Here is an 18,661-nt window from a genome sequence, read left to right on the forward strand (position 1 = left end):
CCACTTCAAATGTCTCCCTAGGGACTGACACAGGAAATAATCTCTTAATTGTCCTCAGGCCTTTGTGCCACTACCTCCAAAGACCTGGAGGAAGCCTCTAATTGACTAAATTAGTCATGTGACCATGCCCTAGCTGCAAGGGGCAGGAAGAAATAATATTTGACCCTTTTCCCTAAAAAGCTCAGAGCAGTAAGAAAGACCTGCACTGAAAAGATACAGTGCAATGTAGTAAGTACTATAGTAAAAGTGTGTACCATGTTATGGAAGAGCAATAGATAAATTTAAGCCAGTCTTAGAGGACAGGGGTCAGAATGGAAGAAATCAAGGAGCTTGAGGTAAAGCATGCCCAGAACTAGAGAAATATGACTCACTGGTTAAAATATCAGAAATCCCACACTAGCATTTAAAAAATTCTCCTGAGCCCTCTTGTGAGTAAAACTGGAAAGCTTATCATCTCCAGCTCCCTTTCAACTCTTTCTCTTTTTCATGCCCTACCAACCAGGCACACCAAGCTCCCAACTGAAGGACCCCACTTCCCCTTGGTACCAACCCCTATACGGGCCAGTCCTACTGTCCTTTATTCTCTGAGTCTTAGATTTGAAGGTGATATCTCAGAAACTTTTCCATAAATAACAAGTATAAACAGAACAGGTAGAGGACTGGGGGGGGGGGGGGGGTGAGGAGAGGATCTTAAGCCCGTCACACTCAGCTTCTTCTTTTCTTTTCCCTCCAGGCAGCTTCTGAAACAACCTGAAAGAACACCCCTAGGGCTCCTGAGAGTGGTCTGAATGCCACCAGTTTAACTCTATATTCACTCATTATTTTCTTACGATGCCAATGATCTAAAATAATGTGCTCAAAAACAGAAATCTGAGCAGTTATAAGAACAGCAAATTTAATATACAGATCACTATAATCAGCCCAACCTATAGCAGTTCTAAATTAACAATATTTTTTCACTTTGCCCTCCAAGTGAAACATACTCACTCAATGCAAGATTATCAATTCCAGCCCGGATGGCGTGGCTCAGCAGTTTAGCATCGACCTAGGATCCAAGAGATCAAGGTTCGATTCCCAGTCAAGGCACACACCAGGGTTGTGGGCTTGATCCCTAGCTGATCAATGACTCTCTCTCATCATTGATGTTTCTATCTTTCTCTCCCTCTCCCTTCCTCTCTCTGAAATCAATAAAAACATATATTAAAAAAAAATCAATTCCTGTAGCAAAAATAAATTTTCTACCAAGTCTTACTGATGACGATAGTTCTACTCACAGTACTCTTTCAACTACTCCCTAAATCATTTTATCTTTTTGTGAGTTTTTTATCTTTATTGTTACAAGTATAAGAGATATCCCCCCCATTAACTCCCTCTACCTGGCTCCTGCCCCCTTCCCAGGCCTTCCCTGCACTATTTTCTGTCCATGGACTATGCATACATGCCTATAAATTCATTAGTTAATCTCTTCCTGCCTGCCCTTCCTCTGAAATACATTGAATCACATTTTAAAGTCTAAATAAGGGATTGTTTCTAAGTGGTTCCTAAAAGGTAAAAATGAGAGACTTTAAGATTACAGAGCTTAACTAAGACAAATTGTGCAACCTTTGGAGGCATGGAGATTTAATTTTTTCTTTTTTTAAAGCAATTTTTAAAGAAAAGGCTTCCTTCCACACCATTTCTAAATTACTTTCTTGGAAACATTTACCAAATGACTAGTAACTATAAGGCAAGACTACCACCATGGGAAATTATTGTTTGGGGAGACAGAACTTCTGCATAAACCCCTTTCCTTTGGGAAAAATGGTAAAAAAGTAACATCAATTTGTGTCCAAAGCAGGTAAAAATAAGAATAAAACTCCATTTTTGTTTTTTCTGTCACTTTAATGTAAGACTGAAACAGGCTGCTACAACAATATTGAGGTTCCACAGAGAAATGCATGCTTTTGCTATAAAGACCTTTGTTGAAGCATCTGAACCTCACCTCTTAAGAAATAAATAAGGAGATTTCAAGAATTTTTGTCAGCACACAATCATTCATAACAACCTTCTAGATACTTCTTTCTTCAACCTTTTCCTTAAAGAGGAACCCCACCACCACCGAAGGATTCAAAGCTCCTGAGCTCAAAGTGATCAAATCCACAGGTCAGTATAATTAGTAGTTCAAAGCTTGGTTTAAATGTTTGAAGTATAACAAACACCAAATACTGAACAACAAATATATTACTGTTTCTATGAGGCTCATGAACGAAAACCAGACTGAAATTTTATATACTCAGTGTCTATTGGTATAAAGCCTTCATTCCTAATGCTTCTCATGGCATCACAGGTTTCAGAAATTAAACAATACATTTTCAGCATTCTATAGTAATCATCACTTTCAAAAACATCTGCATGTTACACTAACAATTTTCTGCGTAAGTATTTTGTCATATTATCAACTCTTAGTTTTATTAAATGATAAAATACAAACAGCTATAAAGACAAAACACCACAGAATTTTTAATACTCCCTTTCCCCAGCTGTCAACTGAGAGCACTTTTTTTTTTTTTTAAGAGAAAATGATGAAAAATCAGAAATTTCGCATCCAATGTTTGACTTCAACTTTTTACTTTCTTATCGTCTTCTGGTGCCACCATATCCTAAATGAGAAGAGTAAAATTTATATTATTTTTTTAAATGTATTAGAATTGCTTATAAAATTACAACATAATACACTTCCTTGTTAGCAAATGAATGAGAGATATGCAGCAAATGGAGAATGAGTGCCCTGGTGGAACAGGGCTATGCAGGACATAATGCAGCCTCCCCAAAACAGCCCTCCCCACCATTCAATCACCATCAAGTCTACTAAACTTGCTTGCAGCAAATAACTTTTAGTCTAGTAAAACAAAGAAGATGTGTTCTATGATGGGCCAATGCGGTACACCAATGGAGCCCAAGCCATGTCCTACTACCTCCCACAACTCCAGCAGTAAGTAGAAATAATGTGGGGGAGTTTCGGACTTTCCAATGCCCGCGCATGCACACGTGCTGACAGGTTACAAAATGACAGTGTTCCCACCTGAAAAGTCTCAATTTTTTTTCAGGTTTTCCTTTAGGTTATTTGGTAATGTTTTATGATTTTCTTCATATAAGTCCCATACATTTCTAGTTGATATTTATGGGTTTTTACAATTTTTGTTCCCACTGAGAATGAGTTTTCTTTTGTTGGTTCCTATGTAGTTATATTTTTATATGTCCTCCCAATTACTACCTCCTCTTTTCTCCCCAAAGTAACCACTATCTTAGCATCTAACACCATAGATTAGTTTTGCTTGTTTTTAAACATGTATATTTTATGAAATCTGAATGCTGTAATGGTATTGTATATATTTTTTTGTGTCTAGTGTCTTTCTTTATATTTGGCAGACGTACCCACATTATTGGATACAACTTTATTCATTCTCACTGTTGCACAGTAATCCACATTTTCAATTCATTCACCCATCTTATTGCTAATGGGTAGTCCAAAAGGAGGCTATTATGAATAGGGATGCTCTGGACATTCCTGTACTTATCTTTTGGTGTACAAGCATATGCATTTCTGTTGCTATATATCTGACAGTGAAACTGCTGGGTCTTGAGCATGCTTATGTTCAACCAGGTAATGCCAAAAGTTTTTCAAAGTGACTGTATTCACAGCAGCACTAGGGGAATTTCACTCTTACATTTCAAAACATATTTAAATATACCAATTTCAAGAATTAATCATTGTCCTATAACTTCCTTCTCCTGAAGAAGACAAACTCAATCCACAGCACCCCATTATTGCCTCATTACCCACCAGCTCCCATTCTCTGCTAATTAGCTGGATGTTTAACTCCAAATAGTTGTTTTTCAATATCTTTGCTTTTTTGCAAAATGCCCTCTTAGCAACTGCAATAAACATAATAAAAACCTTGACAATTAAAGTATGGTTCAATTTGTATTGAGTTTTACTGAGTTTAAAAAGTTCAAATTTCTACCTAGAAAATTCCATTTTATAGCTTAAAGGATCCCTAGATATCACAGAATTAAACAGATATGGAAAGCAATATCCAGGAAGGTTTTAGTTAAAACTTAGTTATGGAAGAAGTCTAGATCAAATCCTTGTTTGATTTTTAAAGAATGTTTAAAAGTGTGAGAAAAGAATGAATTTGAATTATATTGTAATATCAGTTAATTGGGCTATTAATACTTCTGGTGGGTATACCAAATAAAACCATGATTGCTAAATGTATAATCATCTTCTTAAGTTCCAAAACTATGTCTGTATTTTACTGCTACATGATAAGAACTTCTATATTTTTGCTCTTACCTGATGCTGTTCTGGTTTTTGTCTCTGAACCAGGACATGCTGAATAGCTATTGGAGCCTCCACGAAATGGTGAGTATGAGGGGTAAGGTGAGTGGTACCATGAGTCTGAGAAGGGTGTTGCTGCTCTATAAAGACATAAAAGTGTGTCAAGTATTTTTCTTGTGCCTTTAATTTTTAAATACCTTCCTATCCCTACACTATCAGAAAAAAATCATCAAGTGTTTTTTCTTTAATATTCTTATATTTTAGCATTACCATGAAATAAATACTGTTTTGTATTTCTGATACTGTTATGGTCATTGCCATGGGGGGAGAAAATGAAAGGGAGAGATTGCTTTCTTTCTGAATTCACACCCAAGTAAAATCTAAACACACACTACCAAAAATACTGAGGACATTCCAAAATCCAGCTCCAATTTTTTTCCAGCCTTACTTCTACCATTCTACCAAACCAGACTGGTAACTGTTCCCCAAATGTTGTTATCTTTCCTGCCTAATCATTTTCTCAGATGTCAAGTAAACAGTCTTTTTCCTATCTCATATTATCTACATGGATGACATAGGAAGAAGAAACACAACTAAAGAAAATAATATACACAATATTGATCAAGGCAAATATAGTATACCTTTCCCCATCTCCAAAGAACCTGATTTAATAGGGTAATGTCACCATAATTTATTTTCCTTAAAACAACCAAATCCAGTCAAACTGTAAGCAAAACACTCTCTAAAGTTGAATTAAAGATCAAGTGAGATAAATGCAAAACCTACCTATTGCTGCCAAACAAATATCCTAATATTCCTCCAGTTCCCAAGCCAGTCCAGAAACCTGGTCCTGAATTTTCATGTCCTTGCTGTCCTGTGAAAGCACTGCCAAAACCAGGAGTTGCGCCATGTGCTCCTAGAAATAAAAATGATTTATCAGTATCCTCATTTAAACAAAACATAGCCTACAGAACCAAAAATAATAGGAAATTTCAATTATTTCATCTGTACTTTTTATTATTGACAGTTATAGATGTCCCCCAAACCCCCTTTTGCCCCCTCCCCCAGGCCTTTGCCACATTACTGTGTAGTATTCTTTACTAGTATTCAGGCCTCAACTTATAAGTTGTATTCAAAAAGTGCATTCATAAACTATAGGTTTATAGCTAAGGATTTATTTTAGGATGGTGGAAGTCTTCCTATAAGGTCGCATTTGCCCTGCTTAAGATTAGCTACTACAAGATGACTCCCACTTCTCAGAGTTACTTCCTTTCTGCATTGTGAACATCTCTAAAAGCTCCAGGTGATAGCTATGCTTGAATATCTAATGGAGGAATCCAAGTGGAGGCAGATATTTGTTTGTATCAGTTGGGAAGTCAGGTCTTAAAGGGATCAAAAAACTATTTTCTGCTCAGAGAAAGTTTGTGGGTTTTTGTTGTTGTTTTTTTAAATATATCTTTATTGATTTCAGAGAGAGGAAGGGAGAGGGAGAAAGATAGAGACATCAATGATGAGAGAGTCATTGATCGGCTGCAGCCCGCAACCCAGGCATGTGCCCTGACCAGGAATCGAACCCCGATCTCCTGGATCCTAGGTCGACGCTCAACCACTGAGCCATGCCCGGCTGGGCGAAAGTTTGTGTTTAAATAGATGTATAATATACATAAAGTGTGCTAATCAAATGTGTGAAGCATAATAAATTTGTACATATGTACCCATGCATGTAACTACTACTCACCTCAGTAAAACATTTCTAGCACCCAGAAGGCTTCTTCCTCATGACGATTCCCAATAGATACCCACTCACATCCGAGATAAGCATTTCTCTTTTTTCCATACTTGCACTTTATAAATGGAATCATATGGTAGGTAGTCTTTTGTCTAGTGCACCATGTCTATAAGAGTCAATCCTATTATTGTATATATCAGGTTTGGGGCTTTTTAAAGCTGATGTGTAGTTTCCATTGTGTTAAAAGAAAGAACAATTTGTCTCATTCTAATGTTTATGGACATCCTATTTCTAGTTTTTGGCTACTGTGCATAAAACTTCTATGAACATTCTTGTGCATGACTTTTTGTGTACATATGCATACATTTCTCCTATGTAGGTATCAAGGAATGGAAATGCTGGGTCATAGGATAGACGTATTTTTAGAAGATATTGACAGTGTTCCAAAGTGTTTTACCATTCTAACTCCTACCAGCAAACTCCAGTTGACTACTTAGTAATAATGTTAGCCAATATAGTAGTTATGGTGGTTAATAATGAATTCACTATGGTTTTAATCTGCTCTTTCCAGAAGATTAATAATGTTAAACACCTTTTCATACTTTTATTGGACACCTGGAAATCATCTTTTATTATAAAATATCTGTTCAAGTCCTCTGTCCATTTTTAAAATTGGATAGTCTATCTTTTCTTAGATTTATAGTTCTTTATATATTCTAGATACGCGCCCTGTGTTGGATATGTCTCCTATATTTTCTCCAAGTGTGTAGCTTGCCTTTTCACTCTCTTAATGTCATCTTCTGATAACCAGAAGTTCTTAATTTAAATAAAGTCTAATTTATCCATCTTTTCTTTCATGGCTGGCATTTTTTTGTGTTCTAAGAAATTTCTGCCTATCCCAAGATCATACATTTTCCTATATTTTTATCCAGAAACTTAACTGTTTTATCTTTTATGCTGGTATCTATAATACTTGAATAAATTTTTGTGTATGGTATGAGACAGAGTTCAAGGTAAACGCTTAATGCCAAATCTGATCAAGTTTTTCTGATTAACATGATTTACAATTGAATCATGCATCCTTAAAGAGTAATCACAAATAAGCAGAACAAAAGAAGTAAAAGAAGTTGAAAGTAAAAAAATAAAATGAGAAGACAAATCTGCTTGGTTACTCCATGGCAACCATTTTCTATTTCAGAAGCTGCACCAGATTCACACCTCCCATCTACCCTATTATTGCCATTGCATAGGCAAACGTACCTGAGAACCCTGGCTTAAAGCCTGGGGGAGGGGGTCCTGCCGAGTTGGTGAATCCCTGGTAATGGTGAGAATATGGAGGATACTCAGAATATGGTGGAGGAGAATCTTGACCACCGCTAAGGAACAACTTATATACTCCAAAGGCAATAGCAAGTAACACCACGATGGTAACCAGTCCACTCATGCCACCGGAATTATTTTTATAATAATCAGAGAAAGAGTTAAATCCATGTTTTCCAGACTCTCTCATTTTCTTCAGACCAAGATCCGTGTAATCTAAGTCATACTCCAAGCCACAGGAACCTCTTAGTACATACTGGTCTTCAGAGGATTCATAGCCTTCACAGCTCACCACAGTTTTTCCAAATTTGTACGCAACATCCAAATCAGTCTTACATTCCCACTGTGAAGAAAAGTAGAAATAGGTAATTAGAACCAAAATATTCCTTTTCACTTAATATATTATCATTTGGGCTATCTGTCATAAAACTGTAAAATGAAGCAAAGGAGTGATAAAATTCAGGACAATAAATATTTCTGTACTGGGAGGAGGGCAAGCTAGGGGCCTCAAAGATATTGGTGATGTTAATGTTCTACTTCTTACGCTAGCTGGTGGGTACATAAGTGTTTGTTTTCTTACTATTCCTTATTCTTTACATATAGATATAAGGAATTATTTTGAACATATTAAGTATTCCCTAATTTACAAATTTTAAGCAAATTTCCTAAACATCAACTTTTTACCATTGTTGCTCAAGATGCTTTCTTTAAAAATCTAGTGGGGTTTTTTAGATGATAAGGCTCAAAAATCAGCATCATATATGAAGATCTGGTAGCTACATATAGTATTAGAGATAATATATAACCTTCTGAGAAAAACCTCTATATACAAATTTTTAAAAACCATGGACTAACTTTTCAGAGTCCAATCCTATAAGTAATTTTCTTAATTTTTGAAAAGATACTTCAAAAAATAATCCACACTAGTCTCAAAAAAATTTCCACCTTAAAAAAAAAAAAGCCCAGGTTTTATTTAAATTCTATAACTATATTTTGAGCTAAACAGGTAACATGCTTCTTTAACAGCATTTAAAGCAATATAAGATAAAATATATTTGATTTGTTCTATTACCTTTTTGTACATTTTTCTGTAAGAGGAAGAAAAATTATCTTCTCTCAAACTTCAGATACACTATTTTATTTTTTTATAACAGCTTTATTGAGATATCACTTATATACCATACATTCACCCATTTCAATGATTTTTAGTATATTCACAGAGCTGAATATACTAAAACCATCACCCCAGTCAATTTTAGAATGTTTTCGTTGCCTCAAAAAGAAATCTCAACTCCATTAGCAGTCAGTCCCTATCTTCTCCCAAATCTCCCCACCCTAGGCAATCACCAATCTGTCTCTATGGATTTCCCTATTCTGGACATTTCATAGAAATGGCATCATACAATCAGTGGTCCTAAGTGACTGGCTTCTTTCATTGAGCACGTTTTCAAGGTTTACATATGTTGCAGCATGTATCAGTACTCCGTTCCTTTCTATGGCTGAATAATATTCCAATATATGGATATATCATATTTTGTTTATTCATTCATCAATAACAAACATTTGTTTTTACTTTTTGGCTATGATAAATGATGCTGCTGCTACAAATATTTATGTACAGGCGTTTGTATGGACATGGTTTCAATTCTCTTGGGTATATTCCTAGGAGTGGAATGGTTGGGGCATATGGTAACTCTACATTTAACCTTTTGAGGAACTGCCTGACAGTTATCCAAATTGGCTGCACCATTTATATTCCTAACAGCAATGTATGAGTTTCTCCACATCCTCACCAACATTTGTTACTATCTGCCTTTTACATTATAGCCTGTCGATTGGGTGTTAACTGGTATGTTATAGTGGTTTTGACTTGTATTTCCCTGATGGCTAATGATGAACATTTTTTCACAAGTTTGTTGGTTATTTGCATATCTTCTTTTAAGAAATGTCTAGTCAGATGTTTTGCCCACTTTTAAATTTGGTTATTTGTCTTCTTACTGAGTTGTAATAATTCTTTCTAGATACAAGTCCCCCCCATCAGATACACGATGTGCAAAAGCTTTCTCCCATTGTGTAGGCTGTTCTTTTCACTTTCTTAATGGTGTCCTTTGAAGCCCAAAAGTTTTTAATTTGGATGATACAATTTTTCTGCTTTGCTGTCCTTGTTGTTGCTACCTCATTTATTTTTTAAATAATTTTATTTGGAGGAAGACGTATAAGCTTGCTGATTTAAGTAAATAAACTAAATCTCTACTGGTATTTCATGTTGTCATTTCCTTAATAGTGTACATTAAAAGTGGCTCTAATTATTACATTTAAATTTTTGGAATTGGAAGAGGCTCTCTCCTGTTACTAAACATAAGTCAATATATGACATCCCCTACACTACTTTGCTCATGCTATTCCCTTCTCTATCTCTTCAGCTCTAAAAATCTTACTCTTCCTGCCCAGCCGGGCATGGCTCAGTGGCTGAGCGTCGACCTGGGATCCAGGAGATCGGGGTTCAATTCCCGGTCAGGGCACATGCCCGGTTTGCGGGCTAGGCAGCCGATCAATGACTCTCTCATCATTGATGTTTCTATCTCTCTCTCTCCCCCTCCTTTCCTCTCTCTGAAATTAATAAAGATATGTTGAAAATAAATAAATAAAATAAAAATCTTACTCTTCCTAACACAGCACACACCTTCTTTAAGTCTTCCCCAACTCCTTCAATATTATAAATGACATGATTTCATAACACTTTGTTGGCACCTCCATGTAATTTGAGTGCTTGTCTTAGGAAGAGTGTTTACTGAGGGTTATGACTCCATCTTATTTATTTTTGTATATAATTTCATATATATTTAATGAATGACTTCACCATTTGTATCTTCTTTTCCAACAAGACTGTAAAAGTAAAATGAGAGTGGGACTCTGCTTTAACCTGGAGATTCTGTGATTCAGTTAGCAATACTAGGAAAAAATGTTGTGAAGTAAGTATCACTCAGTAAATATGAACTCCATCAGAACTGCACAGACTGTGCATAAAGGGGAAATCATGCTGATGGAAGAGGAAATCATCAACAGTTCTTGCAAATGACCAGATATCTTAAATCCTTTCTGAAAGCAGATTGAATATAAAGTAGAAAAACATCAGTATTGATTTAAACTGAATTCATTTAATAAAATCTATTCCATTTCTAAATAATAATAATAAATTTTGGAACTCAAGGAGATGGCCCAACCTAAGTACAAAATGCCAGAGTCCCAAAGACAACAAATAAAGTCCACTGAAATGCTTTTGTTCAAAAGTAGCCACCCACAGTTCTAAAAGAATTTTAAAATCAAGTGTTTAAAGCACAAAAGGGACACATGTACCCCTACTATTTACAACCTACAATTCCTTATCATGTTAACTTTATTTCTTAAGGGTAGGTTGGTATTATTTGAGGAATGACAGAAAAATGACACTCAGAAGAAATCCTCTATTCCTCCCAAGTATATGAAAAGTTTTGAAAATTTACTAACATCTTACAAGAAAATTATGGAATGAAAATTACAATAAATATTTATAAGCTTTAAAATCAATTCACTTCTTTTGGAGGATATTTCTTCCAGAGAATAAATGACTGACTTATATTTATATATTTTAGGTTAACCTGAGATTTTCTATATGTGCTTCCCAAAAACACTGAATAATGTCCCAATAAATACTTGATTAAATTAAAATCCCATTTAGACTGACATCAATGTAATGAATATTACCTGTACATCGTAACCATCCCAGCCTTTGTTCTGGCACTGTATAACTTTTGGGGTATAAGAATCACATCCAGCTGTGCCTCCAACACATCTCAACTGTGGGATAGGACCCAGCCGACGGGAGGTGGTATAGCGGTCATAGTGGAGGGTAAGAGCTTTGATATCTCGCAACAATATTCTGTCTGAAACAGTACGAACACAGATAAACACATGGTAAATATCTTGTCAAACACTGAAAATCATCCTAATAAAACTCTTGTCATATTAAATAGTCTCAAAAGGGTCTCTCTCATCTTTTGAGATGACTAAGAAAGAGAAGTTGCAACAGTCTCCCAAAGCCATACCAACAACTCAGGCCTCCTGCACAAAATTCAGGTGGTCGAACCTTTAAGGCCTCCCTTCATTTCAGGTTGGATGCCCCTAAACTGCTTCTATACTGAAATATACTATTGTACAACAACATTGACGGTTAATTAACATAGCAAAAAATACACACTGATGTTCCTAAAGCACATTTAAAGACTTAAATGTCAACAGGTGAATGAATTAATAAAATGTTGCCTTATTTACACAGTGGAATATTCTACAGTAGTTAAAATGAGTGAACTAGAGCTCATGAGTCAGACTAGAAATGGTAAAAATATTTTAAGCAAAATGCAAGTTGCAGAATGTTTAATCTGATAGCATTACATAAACCCTGAAAACAAGCAAAACAGTATTATATACTGTTAATGTCTACATAATAATGTATATAATGTATATAATGACAGTATGAAAACACACACAAGAATAATTAAACACCAAATTCAGATGAGTATCTCTGAGGAGAGATGGAGAGAAGAGGCTTTAGCTCTATTCCTAATGTTTTATTACTTTGGGGGTAGGGAAATTTGCTGACAATATAATAAAATGTGAAGATTCAATAAAAATAGGTGGTGAGTATATGGGTGTTCACTGTGTACATGTTTAAATATTTCACAACTTTAAAATTAAAAATATTTAAACTATTTTACAAATTAAAAATCACATTAACAGAGGTTTAAGAATAAAAAGTCAAGACAAGGAAATTTTATGTCTGGCATTCAAGAACATAAATGAATTTTAAAGTGTTATTGGAAAATGAATAGTCTTCCTACTTATCACCCTTGGATTATGATGGCAGATGATTGTAGACTGGTTCACTCAATATCCATTTCACCCTGAAAATGGTATGCCTCCTTGCAAAGCTAAAAGGGTTTCAAAAACTCTTGCAGCTACAGTTCCCAAAAGAGGAACTCAAGCCCGGTGTGGAGGGCAGACCTTAGACTGTGCTGTGTCCTTTGGTGAGCAAGCAGTCATGGGGGCACTGGGTTTTCCTGACAGTGCTCCAGTAACCCATAATTAGCTCTGTGGCTGTCCAGAGGCTTGATGTGAGCAATGCACTTTTCATTGCTGCATGCGGCAGGCATCACTTTCTACCGTTTTGTTAGCACCTAATTCCCTATATTCAACCTGTCAAATTAGTAGAATTTGCTATCACCCAAATTCCACTAAAACTATAATAAATGGGTTGTTCTGATGATGTGAACTAACAAAGTCAAGTAAAACAGAAAAAGAGATGGCAACAGAATTTGGAAAGTGCAAGCCTACGGGAGGTGGTATTATGGAAGGTGAGTAGACCTAAAGGAAGCTTTTTAAAATTTTTAAAAGCTATGATATCCTCAAAAATATATTTTTAAAAAATTGAGTCCCTAAAACAATCATTTTCAAAGGGAACACTCAGAAAGCAAAACAAGAGCTCTTGGAGATTAAAATCAGGGCAGCTGAGAAGAAAAACTCAATAGAACTATTAAAAGCTAAAGATAAAAAACCTCCTAGAAAACAGAGCAAAAAGATGGAAAGTAGGAGGGGGGAAAAAAAGAAAATCTGTTGCTTAAATTCAAAAACATAGGCATTTCCTATCACGAAATCACAAATACAATATTGTTATACTTTCCACTAGGCATAACACCTTTACTCTTTAGAACAAACTTGAAATTTTAAATGTTTAAAAGTCATTTTTTAATTCCAATTTAACAGCACACACCATTTATTAAATGGAAACCTGTATGTATGTGATATATATACATACATGTACATATATTAATTACAAATAATACTACTGATCCCATAAAAAATTCTTTAAATAATTCTAATTACATAGTAATATAAAAGAACCTTTTTCCTAAAAATCACTTATCATGTCCCAACAAAAAAAAAAAAAAAAACATAAGATGAAAATATTTCTTAAGTTCTTGAGTACGGTGAAAATAAGAAAAGCTGGCGTAACGCAATGTACTTCCCTGTAATGGTCACAATAAGATGAATGAGTTCGGCTCACATAAATACATGATTCTGTTAACCTACCTACAGGTTCGCTGCCCTGTGCGTTAAATGTGATTCAGAAGCTACCGGTGTCAAGGAAACTGCCAGCCATAGCAACAGGCAGCCATGACAACAGCCACCTACGACGACATCGCACAGTCATGATAACAAAGCAAGATGCGCAGGTGAGTGTCGAGCTTTCCAGCCAGACACCCGGATGAGGGCCTTAGGCCGAGAAAAGTGGAGGTGGGCAAATTCTGGGAGTCCAGGGAAGGAAGAAACGGGACGTTAATACTGAGCCGTCCCGTCCCACCAGATCCCCAACAGTCTCCACTCTCCCGTCGCACCTCTGGGAAGGGAAGACAACAGGTGCCAGGCAGGGCACAGGCGAATAATGAAGGGGATGAAAATAAGGAATTAGGGCAGAAAGGCTCAAGGGAGCGAAAATGGCGGCCCGCAGGGCCTCTCAGAGCAGGCTAAAGGCGGCAGGAAGGGGCGAGTGAACACAACTCACCAGGGTCGTTCCAGCCCAGGACAGGGCCTGCGATCAGAAGCAAAAGGAGGCCGAGAAGAAGGCAGCGCCTGTCCACTCCGGGGCCACCGGCCGCGGCCATGGCGCTGGGCGAAGATGGCGCGCGGCTGCCAGGCATTCGCGGACCGGTACCGGGGCTGTGGAAATCCGCGCGCAACTGCTCAGCGACCGGGAACTCCAGGCGCGTACACGGGGTCTCAGACCAGAGCCTCTGCCGCTCCGAAGGTCGGTGCGCCAGTCCCACGTCACTGCAGCGGCTGCGCGCGGGGGAGCATGGGCGGGCGCTGCTGGCCCCGCCCCTGAGGCTCAGAGCTGCGGGGGACTGGCCCCGCCGTTGGGGGCGGGGCCAAGGGCCGTCACCCGGGCGATTATTCGCGTAGGTGCCGCGGTTGGAGTGAAGCTGTCGCTTCGCAAGATCTAAGATGTGCGTAGCCAAGTTATGTATTTCCAAAACCTCAATAACCTTCCCCAGGGAAGCTACTGTGCCTTACTCAACTTTATGTCTTCAGCACCTCACATAGCTCCTGGCTCATTATTTATGTTGTTACTGTTTGCTACATACAGAGAATTCGAGCAAATGGTAGAATCGAAATACATTGTCTGGTTTCAGAGGTTCTGAGCCTTTACATATGTCCCTATGCGTGGTGGCAGTAAGAATTTACAAAATATCAGGAGGAGAAGTTACTGTCTAAATAACCAGCCAGAGAAAACAGTTCTAAGAGTGCAGAGGAATTATCTTTGAGGTCCAACAGGCCTAGGTTTCTCTCATTCATTCATTCAACATACATAGATTGAATGCCTAATATGTGTCGGGTACTGTTTTAGGCATGGAGGATACAGCCAAGGTCCCTGTACTCGTGGATCTTGAAGTTGGACAGGACACACAAAACTAAGTAATAAATTAAGATAAGTGCACTGATGAAAATAAAACAGGGTGATAACACAGAGGCTGGTAAGCAACTTCAACGAGGGAGGACTTTACTGAGCAAATTATTTCGAAGCTTTGAGACCTGAATGATGAGAGAGAACCAACCACAGGGAAACAGCCTTCATGGATGCAAAAGCCCAGCTTTGTGTTTTGAGGAAAATCATTCACCAATTCAACCAATACCTTTATATATTGAGCACCTACTAGTAAGTAACTCATAGTACCTGCCAGACACTGTTCCAGGCACTGGGGATACACCAGTGAATAAAACAAAATTTGGGGGTTGGGGAAGACAAGGCCAGTATAACTAAAGCAAAGTAAGACAGGTGAAGAGTGGAAAAAGAGGAGGCAGCACAATGGTGGCTTCGAGTAGGACCAAATATGACTGGAATAAAGATAATAGAGAATTCTCAGCATGTTAAGTTTGAGGTAGGCATCCAGGTAGATATGTCAAATAGATACTTGGATATACAAGTCTGAATTTCAAAGCTAAGGTAAATTTGGTAATTATGTTACCAAAATGAAGAGGGCATTTAATGCCACAGGAAGAGCTACAATGTGTAAGGAGAGAATTTAGATATAACAGTAGCAATGTGTGAATCTGATCAGATTCTGATTCAAACAAACTATAAAATAAATGTTATAAGACAATTGGAAATTTAAACGGACTCAATATATAAGGATATTAAAGAATCCTTTTTCAGGTGGGATATATGTACTATGACTATGTTATTTTTAAGAATCCTTTTAGAAATACTGAAATATTAAAGATGAAAAATTTTATCTTCAAAATAATATGGGCAAAATAATATAGTAGGTGGGGGGAAGTTGATGGGGAATATAGGTAAAACAATATTGACCATGTGTTAACTGTTAAGGGCAACTGATAGTACATGGAAGTTCATTTTACTATTTAGACTACATTTTTATATATTTAAAGTATTCTATAATAAAGAGTTTTTTAAAATCTTTAAAAAAAACACTAAAATCTTCTCTGGGGTTTTTCTGACTTGATCTGTAAGAGTTAGCAATTCCAAATCAACAAAATTGTAGAGAGGGTTAAGTCAGATATTTAAAGCACCAGCTACATAGCAGCTGCTCAATAAACAACAGCTCTTTTTCTCTCACCCCATCTCCATCTTTGTGAATTAACTTTGGAGGACAGCAAGCCATCTGAATGAAAAGTTTTGAAACTATGAAAGATTATTATATAAGAATACTTAGAGAACACTTAAAGGATATAATATTACTAATGTTTAGGATTCACTTGGCAAGCTGATGAAGAAAACTCCTGACATTCTGCCCCTTTCAGACAATTATATTTTCAAGCTTTAGTTTGCATAGGAAATCTTTAGGGTGCTTGTTAAAATTTCAGAGTCCTGGGCTCTGCCCACAAAAGTTCTGACTCAGAATGTCTGGAGTGGGACCCAGAAGTTTACACTTTTAGGAAGCATCCCAAAGAATTCTGTTGTAGGTGACCGTTGAAATACATTTGGACATGCTGTTGTTAAGGTCTCAAGTAGCTCTAGACAACATCGGTAAACCAAAACTAGTCCTTAGGGTAGTGAGTGTTTTCTTCCTAGAAACACTGTGGCTCTCGTGCGAAAGTCAAAGGAGCACAAACTTAGGATTCAGTGACCATGGAAGCAAAAGTTCCCTCTAACCTAAAGAACAATCCCAGTTGCCCATAAAGGTCAAGGACAAAAGTCTGTAATGCCCAACCCATTATATTCACAAGAGGAAACTAGACTAGCATTAAACTCTGCCACTGGGGCTTTTGGAAGCTCCAAAAGGCTTCCTAAAATGTGATCTTTCCCCGGGAGCCAAACCATGAGCCTATCAGAGGAGAACCTATCACTTCCCAATACACCACCACTGACCAGCTATCTCTCTGCTATGTTCCTTCAACCACCCGTTCTCAAGGCTGGAACACTGTGGAACAAAACAAAACGCGTTAGTGGTGACTACTTGGGATGGCTCACTCACTTCTCCAGGAATTCTGCCTCTTCCTTCCAAGATGGTTGGCGAGCAGGACGCATGTCTGCTTCAGCTTAGAAGAGGGAACTAGGTTCACAGACTGTCTAAACAGCAACATTTTCACGACATACTTTCAAGTGTGCCTTGTGGTACTGTTACCACCATCCTTAAATGAAAACTCTTTCTTCATGGCACAGAAAATGGTACAGAACTACTTCTTGTAACTTGAATAGAAAAGAAATTCTCATATGCACCCCTGTGTTCATAGCAGCACAATTTACAATAGCTAAGATCTGGAAGCAGCCCAAGTGCCCATCAGTAGGTGAGTGGATAAAAAAGCTGTGGGACATTCACACCATAGAATACTACGCAGCTGTAAAGAAAGTCCTTTTACCCTTTGGGACAGTATGGATGGACCTGGAGAACATTATGCTAAGTGAAATAAGCCAGAGAGAGAAAGACAAACATCACATGACCTCACTTATGCGTGGAATCTAAAGAACCTAATAAACTGTTGAACAGAATAGATTCAAGGACATGTAAGCATGGATCAGACTAATGTCAGAGGGATGGAGGAGGGCGGGTGGGTGGAGGGGGAGAGAGTAACCAAAGAATTTATATGCATATATGCACAACCCCAGGACAAGGACAAGGTGTGGTAAGGGACTGGGGAGGGAGGTGGGACGGGGCGGAACGGGTCATTGGGGAGAAAAAAGGACATCTGTAATATTTTAAACAAAAAGAAAAAAAGAAAAGAAATTCTCCTCCACAGGACACTTTTAGGTTTATTTAGGGCACTACGCTTCAAAAAGTGACCTTTTATTTTTATTTTTTTAAAATATATTTTTATTGATTTCAGAGAGAGGAAGGGAGAGGGAGAGAGAGAGAAACATCCATGATGAGAGAGTCATTGATCGGCTGTCTCCTGCGCACCCGGACTGGGGATCGAGCCTGCAACCCAGGCATGTGCCCTGACCGGGAATTGAACCCCGATCCCCAGGATCCTAGGCCGACGCTCAACCGCTGAGCCACGCCGGGTAAAACGTGTATTTTTTAAAAGCTCCCCCGCGGAGCAGTGGCGGGAAGCAGGGCAGACGGCGCCTGCAGCGCTCCTCTTGAGGCATGCTGGAAAACCTCTTCTCGCCCTTCGTTCAACACGGTCCTCTAGGCCAGTTTATCTTAGTTTGACGACGGAAAAGATTTAAACTCAAATCTTACGTCACCCACCTCTTTTTTTCTGAGCGGTACCACTGCTCAACGGGGGGGGGGGCTTCTAAAGGACCCTGCTGTACAACCACACTGCGCCCCAAGCCCCAGCAACCCCACTGGCCGCTCCTCTCCGCAGGCCAAGCTCGCCCCCGCCCCCTCGGCAAACACAATCCTTCCCAGCGCATGCCTTTCCCTCTCCTCCACTAACACTCGCTTCACCCCTCCGTCGCCCCTCCCCTGGGGAAATCTTCTGACAAATCTAAGTAGAAGGCTTTCACAGACTATTGACCCATCTTCCTACCAATGATCAGTTGCAACCTCTCGCTTTTCTGTGTCGGTCTCTCTCACGGAGCTTTGAGCTTCTGGAGGGCAGAAACCGTACCCAGCTTCGCTAACTTCAGGGCCTCGTCCTGTTCCCCACACACAGCAAAACGTTCAATAAACTTCCACGAGGACTTAAATGAATGTGTTGTACCTCTGCTTTCTCCTTTTTTCCTAGCCCTATTACTGCCCCAAAATAACCAGCGGTTCTCACAGACCGAGAGGCCGGCCGGTGTGAAA

General features: G+C 38.3%; 1 protein-coding gene across 1 annotated transcript; it reads right to left on the bottom strand.

Moving 5' to 3' along the window:
* Positions 1 to 1,860: 1,860 nt before the first annotated feature.
* On the bottom strand, positions 1,861 to 14,214 carry SARAF (store-operated calcium entry associated regulatory factor). The gene is made up of 6 exons (XM_016209067.2): positions 13,969 to 14,214; positions 11,115 to 11,293; positions 7,311 to 7,713; positions 5,108 to 5,237; positions 4,337 to 4,461; positions 1,861 to 2,639 (listed from the first exon to the last, which is right to left on the bottom strand). The coding sequence occupies exons 1-6, from the start codon at positions 14,102 to 14,104 to the stop codon at positions 2,614 to 2,616; spliced, it is 999 nt and encodes a 332-aa protein (XP_016064553.1). The 5' UTR covers positions 14,105 to 14,214; the 3' UTR covers positions 1,861 to 2,613.
* Positions 14,215 to 18,661: the final 4,447 nt, after the last annotated feature.

Source organism: Miniopterus natalensis, chromosome 2 (genome assembly GCF_054644295.1).
Source record: "Miniopterus natalensis isolate mMinNat1 chromosome 2, mMinNat1.hap1, whole genome shotgun sequence".
Lineage (NCBI taxonomy): Eukaryota > Metazoa > Chordata > Mammalia > Chiroptera > Miniopteridae > Miniopterus > Miniopterus natalensis.